This window comes from Pteropus medius, unplaced genomic scaffold, assembly GCF_902729225.1.
Source record: "Pteropus medius unplaced genomic scaffold, Ma_sr-lr_union100, whole genome shotgun sequence".
NCBI lineage: Eukaryota > Metazoa > Chordata > Mammalia > Chiroptera > Pteropodidae > Pteropus > Pteropus medius.
Window position 1 is genome coordinate 798936 of NW_024350319.1, and position 18740 is coordinate 817675.

Consider the following 18740-nt stretch of genomic DNA (forward strand, 5'->3'; position numbering starts at 1 on the left):
TGCTTGTAAATTGGCTGATCATTGTAGGAACTGGCATGAAAGCATGTAGACAAGGTTTGTGATGAGCAAAGTTATACTCTGATGGAGCTAACATAAGTAAGCAACTTGTCTCCAAGGCTGTCTGAAGCCAGACACCTGGGGCTGGCTCTACAGAGGCTTCTCTAATATTCATCAGGGGAGCCTTTAAAAGCCTCACTGACTCCAAAAAATAAAGAAACTCTTGGAACTACTGTCAAATTGGATCCCTGCTATTTTACAAATTGCTCTTTAAGTTGGGGCATCGACTGAGATTGATATAGTCACTGGGGAATTCACATAGGACTCGTCTCATTTTCTGAGAACCCAAATGTAATGCATCCCCAGCTGGTGCCTGTTAGAACTATATGATTTAGGAGCCAGGTCTTATCAGTCAACCTGATGGGGGTATTATACTGTAGGCAAAGCAACTAGCATGCATTCTGATGAAGAACACAAGCTTCTGATTACAATTCTCATGAATAGCCACTGTTATAACCCTCTCTATTACTCAGAGTTCTCCAGAGAAACAGAACCAATAGGGTGAGGGATTGATTTTCAGGTATTGGCTCACATGATTGTGAAGATGCAAGTTCAAAATATGCAGGGTAGCCCAGCAGGCTGGAGATTTAGGGAAGAGCTTCAGTCTGCTGGCAGAATTCCTTGCTTGGCAGAAGTCAGTCTTTGTTATGTTAGGTCCTTCATCTAATTGGATGAGGTCCACCCACAAGGCCACTGATTTAAACGTTGATCTCATCCCCCAAAATCCTTCACAAAAACGTCCAGGATAGTGTTTTACCAGATATTTGGGCACTGTGGCCCAACGAAATTGACACATAAAATTAATCATCACACCTTCTCAAAGAAAGGACAGAAAATTGGGCTACAAAAACCTACCATTGAAATTAAACTTGTTAACCCTCACATTTAGACTGGAGGATGCTAGACTCTCGTTCCTTGGAGCTTTCAGAGCTAGTGGTATCCACTCCCTGATTTTAAACTATATTACAAAGCTATAGTAACCAAAACAGTATAGTATTGACATAAAAACAGACACATAGATCAACAGAACAGAATAGAGCCCAGAAATAAACCCACACATATATGGTCAATGAATTTACAACAAAAGAACCAAGAATATATGATGAGGAAGGCACAAATAAATGGAAAAGTGGACCACCATCTTACACTACATACAAAAATAAACTCAAAATGGATTAAAGATGTGAATATATGACCTGAAACCGTAAGACTCCTAGAAGAAAACATAAGTGGTAAGCTCCATGACATCAGTCTTGACCATGATTTTTTCATATGACTCCAAAAGCAAAAATTAATAAGGGAGGCTACCTCAAACTAAAAATCTTCTACACAGCAAAGGAAATCATCAACAAAATGAAAAGGCAACCTACTGAATGGGAGAAAATATTTGCAAATCCTGCATCTGACAAGGGACGAATATCCAAAATATAAAGGAACTCACACAACTCAGTAGCAATTAAACAAAAATCCAAAAAAAGAAAAGGACAGAGGATCTAAATAAATATTTTCTGAAGATACACAGATGGCCAACAGGTACATGAAAGATACTCAACATTACTGATCATCAGGGAAATGCGAATTAATGCCACAATGAGATACCATCTTATACCTATTAGAATGGCTGTTATCAAAAAGACACGAATAACAAGTGTTGGAGAGGATGCGGAGAAAAGGGAACTTTTGTACACCGTTGGTAGGGATGTAAATTGATAGAGCCACTGTGGAAAACAGTGTGGATGTTCTTCAGAAAATGAATTACCATATGATCCAACAGTTCCACTTTTGGGTATTTATCTAAAGGAAGCAAAAACACGAATTTGAAAATATATCTGTACCCTCATGTTCATTGCAGCATTATTTACAATAGCCAAGTAATGGAAACAACCTAAATATTTATCAGTGGATGAATGGATAAAGAAGTTGTGGTATGTATATATACAGTGGAATGTTATTCAGACATAAAAAGGAATGAAATGTTGCCATTTGCCACAACATGATTGGACTTTGAGGGCATTACACTAAGTGAAATAAATCAGAGAAAGAGAAATACCATGGGATCTCACTAAAATGTGGAATCTTTTTTTAAAAAAAGCAAAAACAAAAACCAAGTTGGAGGTGACGAGCTGCAAAATAGGTAAAGGGAGTCAAAAGGTACAGAATGACAGTTGCAAAATAAGTCATAGGGATGTAATATACAGCATGGGGACTATAGTTAATGATACTATATTGCATATCTGAGAGTTGCTAAGAGATTGGATCTTAAAAGTCCTTATCACAAGAGAAAAATCTTTGTAACTATGTATGGTGACAGATGTTCCCTAGACTTACTGTAGTGAACATTTTGCAATACCGTATACAAATATCAAATCATTATGTCTACACCGGAAGCTAATAAGATGTTATGCATCCATTATACCTCAATGAAAAATGAAGTTAAGCTCATGTTAATGGGCTACCTGGAGAGGAATCTTGGCATTTCATAATTCTTTTTCCATGTAAATTGATTGTATATTTTGTGTCATGATTTAGATGTTATGCAAATGTCTGTGTTCACATTTTAAGTTCTTTATGATTGTCATCATAGGAGCCAGATATAAGTTACTTAGAGGGTTATTTAGTTATTTATTTATTTGATGGTTAACATTCCGACCCATAATGTTCAAATTCCTGTGCTAAGCTCTCTTTAAGTGTTTAGCTTCAAGTCATGCTCTCGTGGTTTCGTTTGTTTAATTTGAACCCATACATGATCTTTCATTTTAAGAGGAGGCAAGCTTCTTTTTAATTTTTTATTTTTCTTTTTTCAATCAGTCTCTACCATGGTAGAAAGAAAAACTGTAAGCAGTAAAGACAGTTTTCCTTTGAGTTCAAGTGATGCAGATTTTATCATAGTAATATAGTAGTACTAAGACTGGATGGGCCTCTCCTCTGCCACTTTGCTGTGGGAAGTTCACTTAACCTCTTTAGTCCTCAGTTTCCTCAACTGTAAAATGAGCAGTTTAAACTATACTCCAGAGATCCGACTCCGAAGATTCATTAATTTCCATCAACCTTCTTAGGTTTATTTTTAACTGGAGCCATTTGCCATTATAGACAACTTCTCCTACTGCCCAAATTTGGGCATTCTGGAGTTCATTATGGAATTTGTTTTCATGTGTTTTGAAAGTTCCTGAGGTGAGAGAGTGGGGAGAGATAGTATGCAGCTAGGCCTGCAGAGGTTAAATCACTCATTTATTTATTCATTCTTTTAAAAAATAATTATGTATGGAATGGTCTATGAGAGAAGCATTTCAGCTGAGTGTTGTAGTAGGAAAAAGATTTGAAAATATGAGGATACAGAGGAAGTAGTTTCCAGGAGAGATGGGTCAATGTAAAACTCCATGGCTGAAAATGGCCAGGAGCACTGACTGAAGCATACATTGGAAGTCTAGAGCAAGTGAAGGAAGAGGCAGCTGAGAAGTTGAATTAATATCAAATCATAGAGACCCTCAAATGCTAGACTTTGAACTTTCTTCAGGAGACTTCAGGCTCTGTAAATGAAGTAAAAGACAATGTCCTCTTCCAGATCTTTACTGTCTGACACACAGTAGACACCCAATAAATATTGGTCGACTGAATGACAGAATTTAAGATTTCTGAGAAAAGAAATGAAACAATGAGACATGAGCTTGAAGGAGGTTTTACTTGTCAACCATATAACAACTAAAACACCTCATCTGATTTCAGTTTTGTAGACAAGAAGAGAGGGCCCTGAACTTAGCTGTTGGCACCCACCATGTTGGGTGTTGGAAGAGGGAGGAATTAAAGGTGGCTGAGGTTGGTTCTGAGTAGCTCTGAGAGTGGTTAATACCAGCTTCTAGGGCATACTTTCACTTCGTGTGTCCTCTCAACCTTCTTCTCAGTTACATTTGACTTTAAGGACCCTGTCAGATTTAACTTTGTGTTTAATACCTTGCTTGAACACATCCTCAAAAAGTATTTGCTGAAAGCATTATTTCATGGTAGCAAACCTAATTTTGTCTTTAGATTTTGAGGACTGGTAGTGATGATGTCAGAATTATTGATCTACTTTACCTATAGAGAGAAATTCAAGAATTTTTATGCCTATTCACAATAGCCATTGTTTTCATTGTTTTCATCTGAGTATTATTTCATTGTTATAAGCCCAATAGGAAACTGAAGTTAATACCAATTTAGTTATCTCAGTTATTAGATTTTGTCTTTACTAATAATGGATATGAATAATATTAATTGTATGCAAGGTGAATTTAAAAACACAAATTTCCAAATACCTGTGTATATAGTAGTCTGCAAGGGATACATTCCAAGACCCTGCAGTGGGTGCCTGAAACCAAAGATAGTACTGAACCCTAACTATATACAGACAGCATAAATACACACACACACACGTACATACATACACATACACACATAATTTCTCTTTTCCTATACATATATACTTACGATAGTTTAATTTATAAATAAGGCACACTAAGAGATTAACAATAATTAATAATAGAGTAGAACAATTATAACAATATAATAATTACATGAATGAATGTGGTCACTCATTTCAGGAGATCCCTTGCTGAAGTAATGTATAGGCCCAATGTTTTCTGGTACAACACATTGCCATCAGTCAGAACACGTTTTCTATTCATCTCTTCCACCCACAAATTTAATGTTTTTTTTTTATCTTAACTAATCACTTATCATGCACTGTAGTTGTAACTTTTGCACTTTGAGGTATGACAGCAAAAGTAACACAGATTTTTTTCCCCCTCTTCACAATTTTGCAGATAGAACTTTCATTCTTACCATAGATCTTAACGACCTCTCAGCATGCAATGTTTTTCTTTCCTTATTAAGTCAAGAGCTTTCACTTTTTCACTCAAAGGAAGCACTTTTCGGCTTCTCTTTGGCATATCCAGATTGCCATCGTCACTACTCTTGTGCTTTGGGCCATTATTAAGTAAAATAAGGGCTACCTGAACACAAGCACTGTGTTACTGAGACAGTTGATCTGATAACTAACATGGCTACTAAGTGACTAAGAAGCGGGAGCGTATACAGCATGGATATGCTGGACAAAGAGATGATTTACAGTACCAGGTGGGAAAGAGAGAGGAAGACACATGATTTTATCCTGGTACTCAGAACAGCATGGAATTTAAAACTTACGAATTATTTATTGAGTTGGAATTTTCCATTTAGTATTTTCAGACTTTGGTTGACCACAGGTAACAGAAACCACGGAAAGTGGAATTATGGATAAGGGGGGACCACTGTACCATTGTGTATCATTTTAACTCAACTCGTCTGTGTCATGTTCAAGGCAGTTAATGCACAAGACATTGTGCTAGATACTGTCTGATAGACAAGGATGAATAAAACACTCTGCCTTCAGGAGCTCACACAATATGTGTAGAGTGAGCTAAGGCAGACTGTGTCAAGCATCATGGAAGAAGTCCAAAGAGTCTTTTAGAGGAGAAAGATTATGAGCAGAGGCTTCTAAGCACTCTGGCTTGGTGGAAAAGTAGCAGTTGAGGCCCTGAAAAGTGGAACTTCTGCAGATAGATGTGGAGGAAGGATGCTTCCGGCCAGAAAAACAGCAAGCATCCATAAAACATTGAGTGTGGTGAGGTGGAAGACAACTGGAGTGGTAGATAAGAGATGTACTGTGGTGAGCTCACAGTCCTTGACTGACTTGACACACCTCTTGGTAAGCAGTAGGTTTAAAGCAAGGTCTGTGATTTGGGCAGGCTAATTTGTTGGCAACTGAAGGATAAATTGTGTTGGAAAGGCATGTTGCTTGTCAAGTTGGGCCATCCTAATAACCCAAGGGAAAAGTAACGACACCTCAAGAGAGGATTATAAGAAAGCGAAAGACATCCAGGATGGTGATGGATTACGTAGAATCTGCCAACTAGTTTTTACTGGAGTTTTGGATGGGAAGGAAGATTTTAAAAAATGAGTCTGAATTTTAAATTGAGTATCTCAGGATAGGAATCTATTAACTAAAGAGCGAAAATCGGAGCAAAGGAAGATTTTTAAGAGGAAGATGGTGAATTCGGTAAAAATATGCTGATTTTAATTTTGAATTGCATGTGGAGCATTCTTGGGAGGTGTTTGGCAAGCAGTTAATACTATTGCTATAGCATCATTTTATTTTCATCCCACAAATATTTTCGCCCCCATAACCATGTTATATACATGGTAGATCAGGAGAAAGGGCAAAGTTGAAATGTATAATTTTAACATGGTAATGTACAAATGATTTTGTATAAAATCATATTTTAAGACATAGCTGACCTACATGTGGGCAACTCCTATTTTTTCTTAGCCCTATTTTAAGATAGAGCACATGAAAAAAAATTGCGTAAAATGTTTAACCCTGTATACATTTTACTTTTTATTATTACTGTTCTTATGAAAAATAAAGCACTGTGACTTAGCCAGATGCTTTTGCACTTATGACTCTTGTCCTTTTCTTCTTTCGGTGTCACAAGGTCAAATAACGTGACAAGCTTGGTCCTTGACAACTGAATTTAATTTTATTGCAGGTCCTGTTCATTCCCCAGGAAGGCGTGTTTTGTGTTTTTGCCCTTAAAGTACTGTGTGCTGAACCTTAGTCTTTCAAGTCATTCTCCCTGCCTTATCTCAAACTTGCATCTTCAGTCCCTTTAAAAATTATAATTACCTGCAGGGAGGCAGAATGTTACAGATACAGCCTTCATGGCTATTGATGCCAGAAGGACTTGAGTTAAGCTCAAAATTCAACAAAGATTTTACAGAACGCTTTACATTTCAGAAGGCTTACTCAGTTACATTATTTAACTTATGTAAAAGAGTTACATATGTTTATACTTCAGTAAAATAATTTCTTAGGCTTTTCCGTAAACATTATCTTACTCAGACTGGATTCTTCATCTGATCCTCTAAACAGCCGTGCTGGAGTCAATACCGTCCTCTCCTCACCTCCACCGCTCATGAGGAAGTAGCTCAGAGGGATTGTGTCAGGGCTCAAGGCTGCTGGGCTGGAACCTAGGTTTCCTGATTCCAAATCATTTTTTATTTTAATGATAAAATTTTTTGACCAGTGGAAAAATTGGAATGGCTTACCTGCCTCTTGAACTGCTGAACTATGTATTCCTACTTAGAATTTCACTTGAGGCTATGGTGTGGCCCTCTGAAGCATCTAAATTGACCTGCCACTCAACTTAGAATATTGAATTTCAGCAGTGGCCTTTTATGGATTTAATGAGAAGTCTTGTGATTTCCTCCCTTCCTTCCTCCCTCTGTCCCTACCTTCCTACTTCCCTTCCTTCTTAAAAAATCTGGCCTCTAAAAGATACTGCTAGCCTTAAGAAATAGACCAGAAACTTCCCGTTAGTGTTTTAAGTGTTTTCTTGTGCAAAAATATCAAAAGTGTTTTCAAAGAAGGCCAAGATTTTAAAGGCATTCTGTCTATAATGTCTTTCGGGAGGATGTATCTCATAGTTTTATTTACTTTTTAATATTGGGTCAGTAATTCTTTTTGAGGACACATTAGCAATAAGTATCCCATGTTTCTTTTATGGAACAGGGAGATTCGGACAGGTTTCTTCCCTCTGCATACGTGCGTGAGAGATTGAACTAGTTCATCTTCAAGGTCATCTGCTAACTCTGATGTTATTAGTGCTTCTCCTTGGTGTTTGTGTTATACCACTCACAGTTTTCTGCTATTTACTAACTACTCAGTATATGTGCAGGAAGAAATCACATGAATTTACAGTCTTTAGTGTCTAGTCTTGGAAAGTCTCAGCCTCTCATATTTTCTGCATTTATTCATTCAGCAGACATTTACTGAACTTTTACACTTTATAGGGCTATGCCTTGGGGATAAACACAGGAGAAGATATCTCTCTTCATATCAGCTAACAAGGGAGAAATGTATATAAGTAAATAACTGTAAAGTGTGTTAAGTCTTTATTAGAGGTCCATTGGCAGGATGGCCAAGGGCTACAGAAGAGCACAAAGGAAGCCTGTGGATCCCACCAGGCCTCTGTCCACCTGCCTGTTCTCGCCTTTATTTTCCTAGATACCCTTCTTTCTTATTCTTTATGCACCCCTGCCCCAACCTGGTGATGAGGAAGATAAGGATAAATGTTTAACGTGGTTGTGAATCTACTTGCAGTTCCCCTGGATATCACCTGTGTGATCTCCCAAGCTTGTGAGAGAAAGCAGACTAAATCAATAATGCTGCCACTTGGAATCTAGACGTGAGACACAAGATCACAGCAGGGCCTTCTCTCAGTGATCTGTTGGGGATGGACAAATGGTGAAGGAGAAATATGGCTGGTTTACATGATACTTAGATTTTAATGGAGAGAGATGCTTTATTACTCTGAAAGCCTTACCTTCCAAGGGCATTTGAAAGCAGCCCTTGTTTCTACTCTGGTTGAGTTGCTGAACCCTGAAGGTTTAATCCTCCTTACTGATAAGAACAAAAAGAATGTGGCTTATCTCTCCAATCTCTGTGGAGATGGAAGGAAAAACCATTTCTTGGAACATGATTACGTGTTATTTGACAGCTTTTCAGTTTGCCCATTAATTTAGGTGTTTGAATAAGTAAACACAGTTGGCGGGGTTTGGGGGGCGGGGATTCAAATATCATTTACTTTATGAATGTGATAGTTCCTTTTTGAAGTGATTCCACTCTTACCCCTTCCTCCACCATTCAAACAGAGTTTAAATATTTGCCAGTACAGATGTTTGATTTTTATCTTAGCTCTTTCTTTGTTTAACTTTATTCTCATGGGTGGTTAAGTGGAAGATAAGGGGGTTCTTGTTTAATTCTTTTCAACTGGTGTTGCTCAAATATTTGGAGAACAGACACTTCCCAGAAAGAATGAGCAGGAACCTGGTTGAATGGAGGTGAAGTGATATGTCTCCCTGTCATATCATTGTAACCCAGACACTGTCGGGCTGCTACTAGAACTGGAAGGTCTGGTAGGCTTGAGTGTTTCTCAGGTCCAGATCATCTTTTACGAGCTCCTGTGGCTACTGGTTAGGGGGCATTGCCTCCTTTGCGTCCCAGAAACGTGTGCTATTTTTAAAATGGAACCTGGTAGTTCAGCAGCATTGGAAGCAAGATGCTGCCTTGTGTTGGAAACTGTCAGAAGCCTCACAGTATATGCTCCACATCAGCTTCTGATCTGGTACCAGGTTTGATTCCAGAAAAAAATGGTGGGTTTTTGTTTTTGTTTTTTTTAACTTTTGCACCTATCGCAGCATTTTAGCAGTGATCAAAAACAAGGAAACAAGTAAAAAATATTCACTACTGCATCAGCTGTCACCATATTGGCATTGTTTATGGACTCAACTATCAGTTTAAGCCTTGCGCTTCTGGGATATCCACAAGGATTTGCTTTTTAAAATATTACCTTAAAATGTGTCTGAATAATACCACATTTCCCTGCCGCCCTTGGAACTGTGGGTGTGGTTTTTGTGTGCTATATGATAAATCAGGCAGCCTTCACTGGAAATGTTGAGGGAAAACCAGGCTTCTGAGTGATTTGCCTGGCAAATCACCATCCATAGAAAATTTAAACAAAGACCAAGAAACAGAGTGAGGAAGTAAACCCCAACTGGTGTATGTGTCTCTCTTCTTTATGTCTTTTTCTTTCTAAACTGGGACTCTACTGAAAAGTTGATTTACACTGTGAATCGAGGCTGAATGAAATCCAATTGGAACTCACTTGAACACTGTTTTGATGTAAGATTCAAAGCTTCTGCAAATTTATTTTATCTTCTACATTTGCTGATCTCCTGCTTGTAAATCCTGTTGAAGGAGAATAAAAATGACTGCAGCCTGATGGGAATTAAATGTCTGAAGTTCAAAGCAGTTTGCACATCAGAGCAAACGTCAATCAAATGAACATCATGCAAGCCAGGCAGGGAGTGAATTTCTCCATGGGGAAGAGATCAAAGTGGGAGTCACAGTTCTGTTTTCTCCCTCGGGATGCAGTTTCGATCAGTTGTTCATGAAAGTAAATCCAGAAGGAAATTTTTTATTTTTGTTTTTTTTTAACTTAAGGGGCTGGGAAAGATGGAGTTATTTGTCTTGAAACTGAATTTTATCTTATGAAAATAAGAATAGAAAGCAATCATAATCCCATATCTTTTTTTAAAAAGTGAAGGGTCTACAAGAGATTTAGATATGATTATTCTCTTATTATTACTTTTTTAAAACACAGATATAATTTGAATTGCCTCTTCATTTTATATGAAAATATATTATTATACCAGTTCTTGACTTTTCCATAAACCTGGAATTATGTAAATGTGACTGGCAGCTAATATACTTCTCAGTGAAAAATCTTTTAGGTAACTCTTAAGAGTAACTGATGTATTTTGATAAAGTAAAGATGAACTTTACATTTCTCACAGTCTCCAAATCAGGGTGAATGGCATGTTTCTTTTTATAAATCATTATCTGAAAGGAAAGGCACACGTTCGTACAACACGTTCCTGTCTTCAGCAAGGCAGCCAGTTCCTCTAGTGCCCAGAGGTAGTTAATGAAACAAGGAAGGCTAAGCAAATTTTACTTCTATGTTTGAAATCCATGAACAGTCCAGAGTCCAGAAGAGAAGCAGGCTGTAGTGAATATGGAGAGTGAAAGGTGGAGAGATAATCACAGAGTTTTCGCTCTTGTAATTATTTCTCCTAGCTGGCTCACCATCTTGAAACACACTGTTCTTCTGTATGTGTTAAGCACCTGCTTCCCTACCTGTCTGGCACATCAGTAACGTATGCAGAAATAGAATCAGAGTGAGGTTTATTTCTAGGCATTTCATGTTAAGTCAGCTGAGGAGTGTGTGCTCCGTGGCTGAGTTTCAGCACTTGTGAGGGAACTCAAGACAGTTGAGACTACTGTGAGACAGTTGTCACTTACTGTAATATGTTCATTATGAATGAGACCTCGAATATATGTTCACCTCTTGGTTCTGCTAATTCCCAGCTGTAAACCTGGGGCTTCTTAATTTAAAATTTTTGTGTCTCAATATTCTGGTCTTAAAATGCAGATAATAACAGTATTTCCCTCAGGGTATGAGATGATTAGATGAGTTCATCCATGTAAATCCATTGAAATATGCTTGATGTATGGTAAGTACTTAGTAGCTGTTAACTTTTATCATTACTAATATATCCAATACTACTTACTATTTATGAAATACTATGTATTAGGCCTTTAGGAACCATTTTCTGATTTAAGTCTTAACATTACCTTATGAAATAGGTACTATTATCACCGTTTTATAGATGAGAAAAACAGAGGCTTAGAAAATGTAAGTTATGTGCAAGAGTTATATAGCAATAAGCAATTTTAACCCAAACTCCAAGCCCATGCTCCTGACAATGACATAATCATGTTTTGCCAGAGTGGCAAAGCCTTGTTCATCATAGATGTTCAATGAAAACGATTGAATAAAATATCCAGAGCCTTCCAGTAACTTAGCTCTCTGCCCTTCCAGTCGTTAGTCCCCAAAGAGAATTTATGTACTAGAATGTGCAGGACTTGAAAGAAATATAAACCCTCAAGTAACTTACAGTCTCATCGGGGGAACTAAGACTTCTCAAAAATATGAAAGGTTTTAGAGACAATTGGGAGTTCAAGTGCTGTGTGTTAGGGTTTAAACAATAAGACTTTCCTAACAAGATCACTTGGCATCTCACCCCTCATGGAGAAGACAAAATAAGTAAGATAATTTGCTCATTATTTATAATCTTATTTTTAAATTTTTATTGATTAGTATTTTGTTGATATAAACAGAATCTAAAATCAGTCAATCCGTGTCTAATATGATGACACTATATTAAGCCTGATTTCAAAGCAATCTAAAAAATTAGGAAAAGTGACACAAGCATGAGATTATGGTGGGGAATGGCATTGGTCATTTTAGAAAAGGAAGGGCTCATCATAGGCTGAGACTAACAGGAGACATTTCAGAGAGGAGGATGAGAAGAGCTGGGCTTTGTAGAATTGGTGCATTGGACACTGGAGAGCATCACAGTTGGGATCCAACAGTTGAGGGACTGGTCTGGTTAGAACTATAGTTTGGGAGATAGTAGGGCAGAAAGGTAGGGTAGGTTATTGATGACAAGAACTACATTGTGAAACCTTTCATGACTGACAAATGTTTACCGGGCACCTACTTTTGTCAATGAGTCACTTCTATTATTATTGTTATAAAAACGTTTTCTTTAATGTTCTTAGATCTCTAAGATCTTTTCAGTAGAGAAAAATAAAAACTCTCAAAGTAGTTCCCTGGTCTCCCCAGTCCCCAGAAGCAAGCTTTCATTTCACAAAAATATAGGGAATCTATGAGTGCTCAGAAATGGACTTCGGCCTTCTCAAGGAGAGGGGCTCATAGCAGTGGTCTTGGCTAGGGAGGTTCCATCAAGGGAGACATCAAGGGATTCTCTCCAGGTTTATATTTTTCCTGGGAGAAATTTTCCCTAACTCTTGAGCTACCCCTTTTATCAAGTTCTTCCATATGTGTCACTTAAATTAAGCAGTGTGGTGTGTGACTCATCCTTGGACAGAGATTTGGGTGATGGGTTCAAGTCTCTCTTAAGTCCCTGTCTTGCTGTTTCACTTTTCTCAACTCTGAACTGTGTAAGTCTAAAAGAGGTTTGTAATTTGTACACAAAGTTCAGATGTGAGTTGCAAGTATACCTAAGAATTTCTCTGTTCTCTTGATTGAAATCAGAAGATCCTCTGTCTTTGGTCTCTTTGATGCGTACTGGGAAGTACCTCTGCTTATGTAGAAAGTCAAGGATGACTTTCTATCTAAAGGAATCTGTATGGCAGGATTGGAGGGCTTCTTATCCCTGGAGAGCCTGTCAAAGTCAGATTCCTGAGTCTCACCCCAGACTCACTAAATCTCCATTCCAACATGCATCCAAGGTGATTGTTTCAGATATGGCCAAACTTTCAGTAATTAGGAACCATTCATCTGAGTCATGGTCCTCACTTACTAGGACTTCTAGAGCCTTCTGGGGAGCCTAGAACAGACGCAGGCATTGGCAACATGGATGTTAATGGAAGATTGGTTAATATGAATGGCTGCTATTTATATGAATAATGCTAAGCATTATATATACAGCAAAATCAACAAGACAATGCCTGCCCTCAAGGGGCTCTTGTCTATGCATGTAGCCTAATCCATAAAAGTTCATGCATAAAATATACACAAAGCCATAAATTAAAAATTATGGCCCATCCTCAGATGATGGGGACACTTGACATAGACTGTGAAGTCACCCACAGTCGGGACAGGCCTTTCTGAGGGAGTGATAAATGAAAAGAGACCTGAAGGATGGCTAGGCAAATAATCAAGAGAACCTTCTAGATGTGTACTGTCCCATATGGACAAGTAGCCACCGTCCAATGACTACTTACATTTCAATTAAGATTAAACAAAATAGTCTACGGCCATTCCACCCTGAGCAAGCCCACTCTCCTCTGACCTCGGAAGATAAGCAGAGTCGGGCCTCGTTAGTACTTAGATGAGAGACCACCTAGGAAGACCAGGTGCTATAGGTGTAAAAAATAAAAAGTAAGGAATCGACAAGGTCCTTGCAATCTGTGAGGTCGACCAAAGGTTGCCTCGCCTAAAAAAAAATAATAAAAAGATTAAACAAAAATAGAAAAATTAATGTCTCTTACATTAGCCACATCTCAAATGATCCATAGCCACATGTCGCTACCATATTGAACAATGTAAAAATGATACATTTTCATCATCTCAAAGAATTCTCTTGGACTTCCCTGGTCTAGACCAGGGGTGGTGAAACAAGTCTGATCTACCTCCTATTTTTGAAAATAAAGTTTTATTGAAACACAGCCACACTCTTTTTTTTTTTTTTTTTTTTATGAATTCTATTTTTGGCTGCTTCCACACTATACTGACAGAATTTAGTATTTGTGACAGACTATATAGCACACAAAGCCTAAATATTATCTGGTCTTATTAAAAAGTATGTAAAGAAATAGATTTAATGTGGCATCTAGAGCATGGAGAGCAAGTGGGTCACTTGTATAATGCTGTGGTTGCTTCACAGATGTTCAAGTGCTAAAACAAGAGGGACAGCGATATTATGTTGTTTTGCCAGCATGCACACAGGCAGCTGCTGATGTATTAATCTCTTTTCTCGCCATCTGTGGCTTTTGAGGCAGCAGTCTTCTCGTCTAGACAAATTGGAGCAGGTCCAAGGAAGGGCAACCACGTTAGTAAAGCTACTGTGTCCTTGGAGGAACAGTTGGCAATGTTGATGTAATTCGGTACTGGGTTAGAAGCTGGACTAAAGGTCTCTTAAAATTCAGTTACCTCCTTCTTTGAGATGATACATTTCAAAACAGAACTATTTACTTTTGCTTTGGAACCTAACACACACCCCGAGAAAACCTAGCCCCCTTGCTTATACAATCAGTTCAATTTAGATGCTCTTATATCATGAGATGGCGATGAACAGATAATCAAAGTTCATGTGAATAATCAAGTGGATCTTGGTTTTTAGACTTGTTTCTCCTAGGTGATAGAGCTGCTCTACCTGTAGTAATGGCATTTTATTAATGGCATTTATCATCTAAGGTGTATGTTTTAACACAAGCATAAAAAAAACTGATTTCAAATTGAATTTTTTTGTGGTAGGAGAACTCTTACAAACATCATGAGTCCTTTCAGTGTTCGAAATCTTAAATAGGTTACTTAGAAGTTCAAAATTTTTTCACTTTTGCTACTTATGGATTAAATTCACTTTAAAAAATACTCATAGTGACTAATGGGTTGGTGGATTTTCCTGTTATTTTCTTCCAGATTATTGTTAGCCCTAGCATATAAATCATCGATTACATTAATATTTATTGATTAACTGTTAGAGTACTAACATTGTTCAAGCTCTAGTACTACCACTGGAAATCAGAAAAAAACATTGGCCTTGTCTAGAAGGTGTAAGCTGTGTGTCATAGACCATGAAAATAATTTTGGTACGTTATTTATAAGTTTTTTTGACAGCTTGGAAAATAAGTTTTATAATTTTTTTTTCCAGATAAGAAAACAGAGGCTCAGAAAAATTAAACAATTGTCCAAAGACATGTATTTAACAGCGAAAGAGTGGAGATCCAAATCCAGATCTCTCTTGCTCCATTGCTGTTCTCTCTCCTTCACTACTGTCTATTTTCGTTCTTGGTCATTGATTTTCCGATACGATAATTTAAAGAATTGTTTCATATGTAATATCAGAGCTCAGGTCTGAATTTTTTAAATTTTAGTCTCAATTTTGTCAAATCTGTTTTCTGCATGGTTTTATTAATAGTACCTGACTCAAATTCATTGGGAGAAAAGTTGGTTTGATAGATGGTTATTTCTTTATCTTTTTAGAATCGAACTTGATTTTTAAAATCTTCTAGATACAAATATTGGTTTTTTCACACTTCTGAAGTAACCGTTTTTATATTTAAAATCTAACGATTTTCTTGTTTATGAGCTAACTTATTTCATAAACAGTATGAAATATTATTATTTGTTGGTTTATGTTTCTCGATTCAGTAACCACCAAGTAAATATTGTTGCTAATTCTCGCCTATTCTTTCAGATTCGATGGGAATTTTAATACCAATGTATCTAGAACAATTAGTTGTGATCGACTTTCTACTACTGTTAATAGCCGGGCCTTCAATCCAGGACGAGACTTAAATTCAGGTCAGTGATCTTTAGTTTAATGAAGATCAACTCTTTTCCACCAAGTTCAAGTTGAATAAATGTATTCCTTTAGACATTTTCCTTTTAATTTTTGAAGACATATGTCATATACTTAAAATTGGTTATTTCTTGCTGGAAAGTTGACACTCAAAAAAGGGAAAGCAAGAAGAAAATTGAGCTGCCATGTATCGAGCATTTACTCTAGAGCTATAGATATTGCACATGTCAAGTACCTTGCTAGGCTCTTCAATCTATTATCTCATTTGTTAGGAGTTTTACATTTGTTACTTTAAATGTTATTTTAGAGACCCAGTTATCTTTGCAATAGGAGTTGTTGAATTTTATTTGTATTCCCTTTTGATAATTTTTATTTGCTTTGGCAGGGGTGGCTGGGTGGTTGGAAGAATGATGAGGAAGCTTTTCTACTAGTAAACAGTGTCGTAGTGCTTTACATTAAGGTTGAACTTTCTTCCCTGTCTTGGTTATGTGCAGTAGAAGTAACTACTCGGGTACCTGTGTGTATATAGCTTATATATAAATAAAACTCCAAAGTAATATAGTGTCTCTACTTTCTTGCTCTGGAGTCCCAGTTTATATTTTATATTTCTCACCCTTTTGTCTTGTTATATATACTTGTCGATTGATGGGACCTAGAACCTAAAGGCTTTACCTATCGGCCTCAATCCTTGGATTTTTACCAAGAAAGAATCTGAAGTTTAGACGGGTCCTAAGACTTCTCTGTTGCTGGAGAGATGAAGGATATAATCCTTAAACGTGAAGAACTGTATTTCCCAAATTCTAGATCTTTTGTAGACATGTAAAACCCAAGAGAGAAGCCAGAGGACCAGAGTATTTACTTCTAGAGCTCCACCCAGTCTCAGTCCAGGGGAAGAATTGTAGTCTTTGGGAATTGTGTACACAAACTAGGCAATCTTTTAGGTCTGGAAAGATAGAACTGAAAGCTTTATGTTGCTTAAGGATCATAAAACTATAGCTACTGGCTAAATGGTTCAGCTTAACTCTGCGCCACACATATTGTCTAGAGCAGCGGTCCCCAACCTTTTTGGCACCAGAGACCAGTGCTTCTATGAGAATCTGATGCCTGATGATCTGAGGTGGAGCTGAGGCAATGATGCTAGTGCTGGGGAGCGGCTGCAATTACAGATGAAGCTTCGCTTGCTCACCCGCCGCTCACCTCCTGCTGTGTGCCCCAGGGGTTGGGAATCCTTGGTCTAGACCAATACATAATGGAGTCAGTCATTTTTTTATTGGTCTGAAAATCCGGAGGCCTTCTGGAACATGTGGGGTTTACTGCTAGAAAGGAAGTGAAATGAAAATATTTTTCATAAAAAAATAACCAAAGAAAGTTCAAGAAAGGCATGGAATGGGCAGAGCATATGAATTATGGAGGTGTCCATAGCTGGCACAGAGCACAAAGCTGGAAATTGAGTCTTCTGGTTCCCAAATTTAGTACTTAGCCCTTTGCCTCAAATTTGCACAGTAAAACAAGACATGTTGCTTGATACGAAGACTTAAGGTTGAAATAGCAATCTTTGAACAGGATCAGATTTAAATGTGTCCCAGAAATACCCAATCTAATCTAATCTGATGTGTAGTTAAAATTTTTATAATACATGTTAACTTGTGGGCTATCTATCTGAATTAATAAGAAAAATGTCAGTGCATTTTTCCTTTATATTTATAAGATCTGTTAGGGCTCTCTCATAAATGTTAATAGTTACCTTTTAGTGATGCAACAGTGAGGAATTCTTAGTTCTTCCTTTTCTTAATTTTAAAGTAAGCGTGCATTGCTTTTATAATCAGGGAAAGTAAAGGAAAAAGGAATTATAGACTTTTTTTTTTTTTTTTAATGTACTTTCACTCTGATCTGGTAGGTAATTACTTTGTCAACAAGTCTTTGATAGTAGATCCCCAGTCTGATGTTGAGGGTCTTGATGAAGCTACATCACTCTCCTGGCAATGTGATTGGGACAATAAAAAGGGTAGGCTGGGGCAGACCACCGGTGGTGCATGCTTACTTAGGAGCCAGAGCAATACTTCCCTGCCAGGATCACTCACCTCAGGGGGCCAGACCTTGAAGGGTCTGGAAGCTGCAGCCACAGCTACATCCTCATCGCCTTATTTTATATTTGCTCATTGTTTCTAATAATGACCATATTGTTGAGATCTATCTTCATCATTAACAGTCAAGTTATTGTGCCTTTTTCTTAGTGAATACAGAAGCTATTCTGCCAGATAATGGCCTCCTACCTATGAACTAGAATGAATAAGTACAATAAAAATTCATTCAACAAGTATTTATTAAGCATGTTCTATGTGATAAATCCTCTCCCCTGTATTTTATAAGCCGAAAACAAAACAAGCTTATATTCTGGGTACCTGGGGACATAGATCTTAAATAAATGGACAACTAAATATACATGTCAGATGATGATGGATGTTATGGAAGAAAAGTAACACAGATGAGTTATAGGGGATACTTTTGGCTGGAGGAGTGGATGGAGTGGGAAGGAGGAGGGAGAAGGAGACTCAGTATTTTATATAAGGGATCATCAATAAGATCTGAATAAGGGGGTTGTAAACCCTAAGGCTAAGTGGAAGAAGTATATGCCAATCAAAGGCTTTGAGTTGAGAGAATGTTTTGTGTGCCCAGAAACAACAAGGAGGCTACTATAACTGATTCAGTGAACAAGGATGGAAAATAGAAGATTAAGCCAGAGAGGTAGTTGGAGGCCAGATGAGCAAGAGCCTCAATTTACTGTCCATTGTAAGGACTAGCTTTTGTACTGAATGAGATAGAAAGGCATTAGGTGGTAGGAGAAAAAAGGGTTTATGCAGAGAAGTGACATTCTTGGACTTGGCTTATAACATTTATTGGATGCTCTGGCAAAAATCGACTATGGCAAGGCAAAGGCG

General features: G+C 37.6%; 1 protein-coding gene across 1 annotated transcript in view; it reads left to right on the plus strand.

The window, feature by feature from the left end:
- Window positions 1–18740, plus strand: part of CACHD1 (cache domain containing 1) — a 198476-nt gene that overhangs the window by 109876 nt on the left and 69860 nt on the right. The window contains exon 4 of the mRNA XM_039838488.1: window positions 15697–15803. Within this exon, the coding sequence (XP_039694422.1) occupies window positions 15697–15803 (107 nt within the window). The remainder of the gene's footprint in view (window positions 1–15696; window positions 15804–18740) is intronic.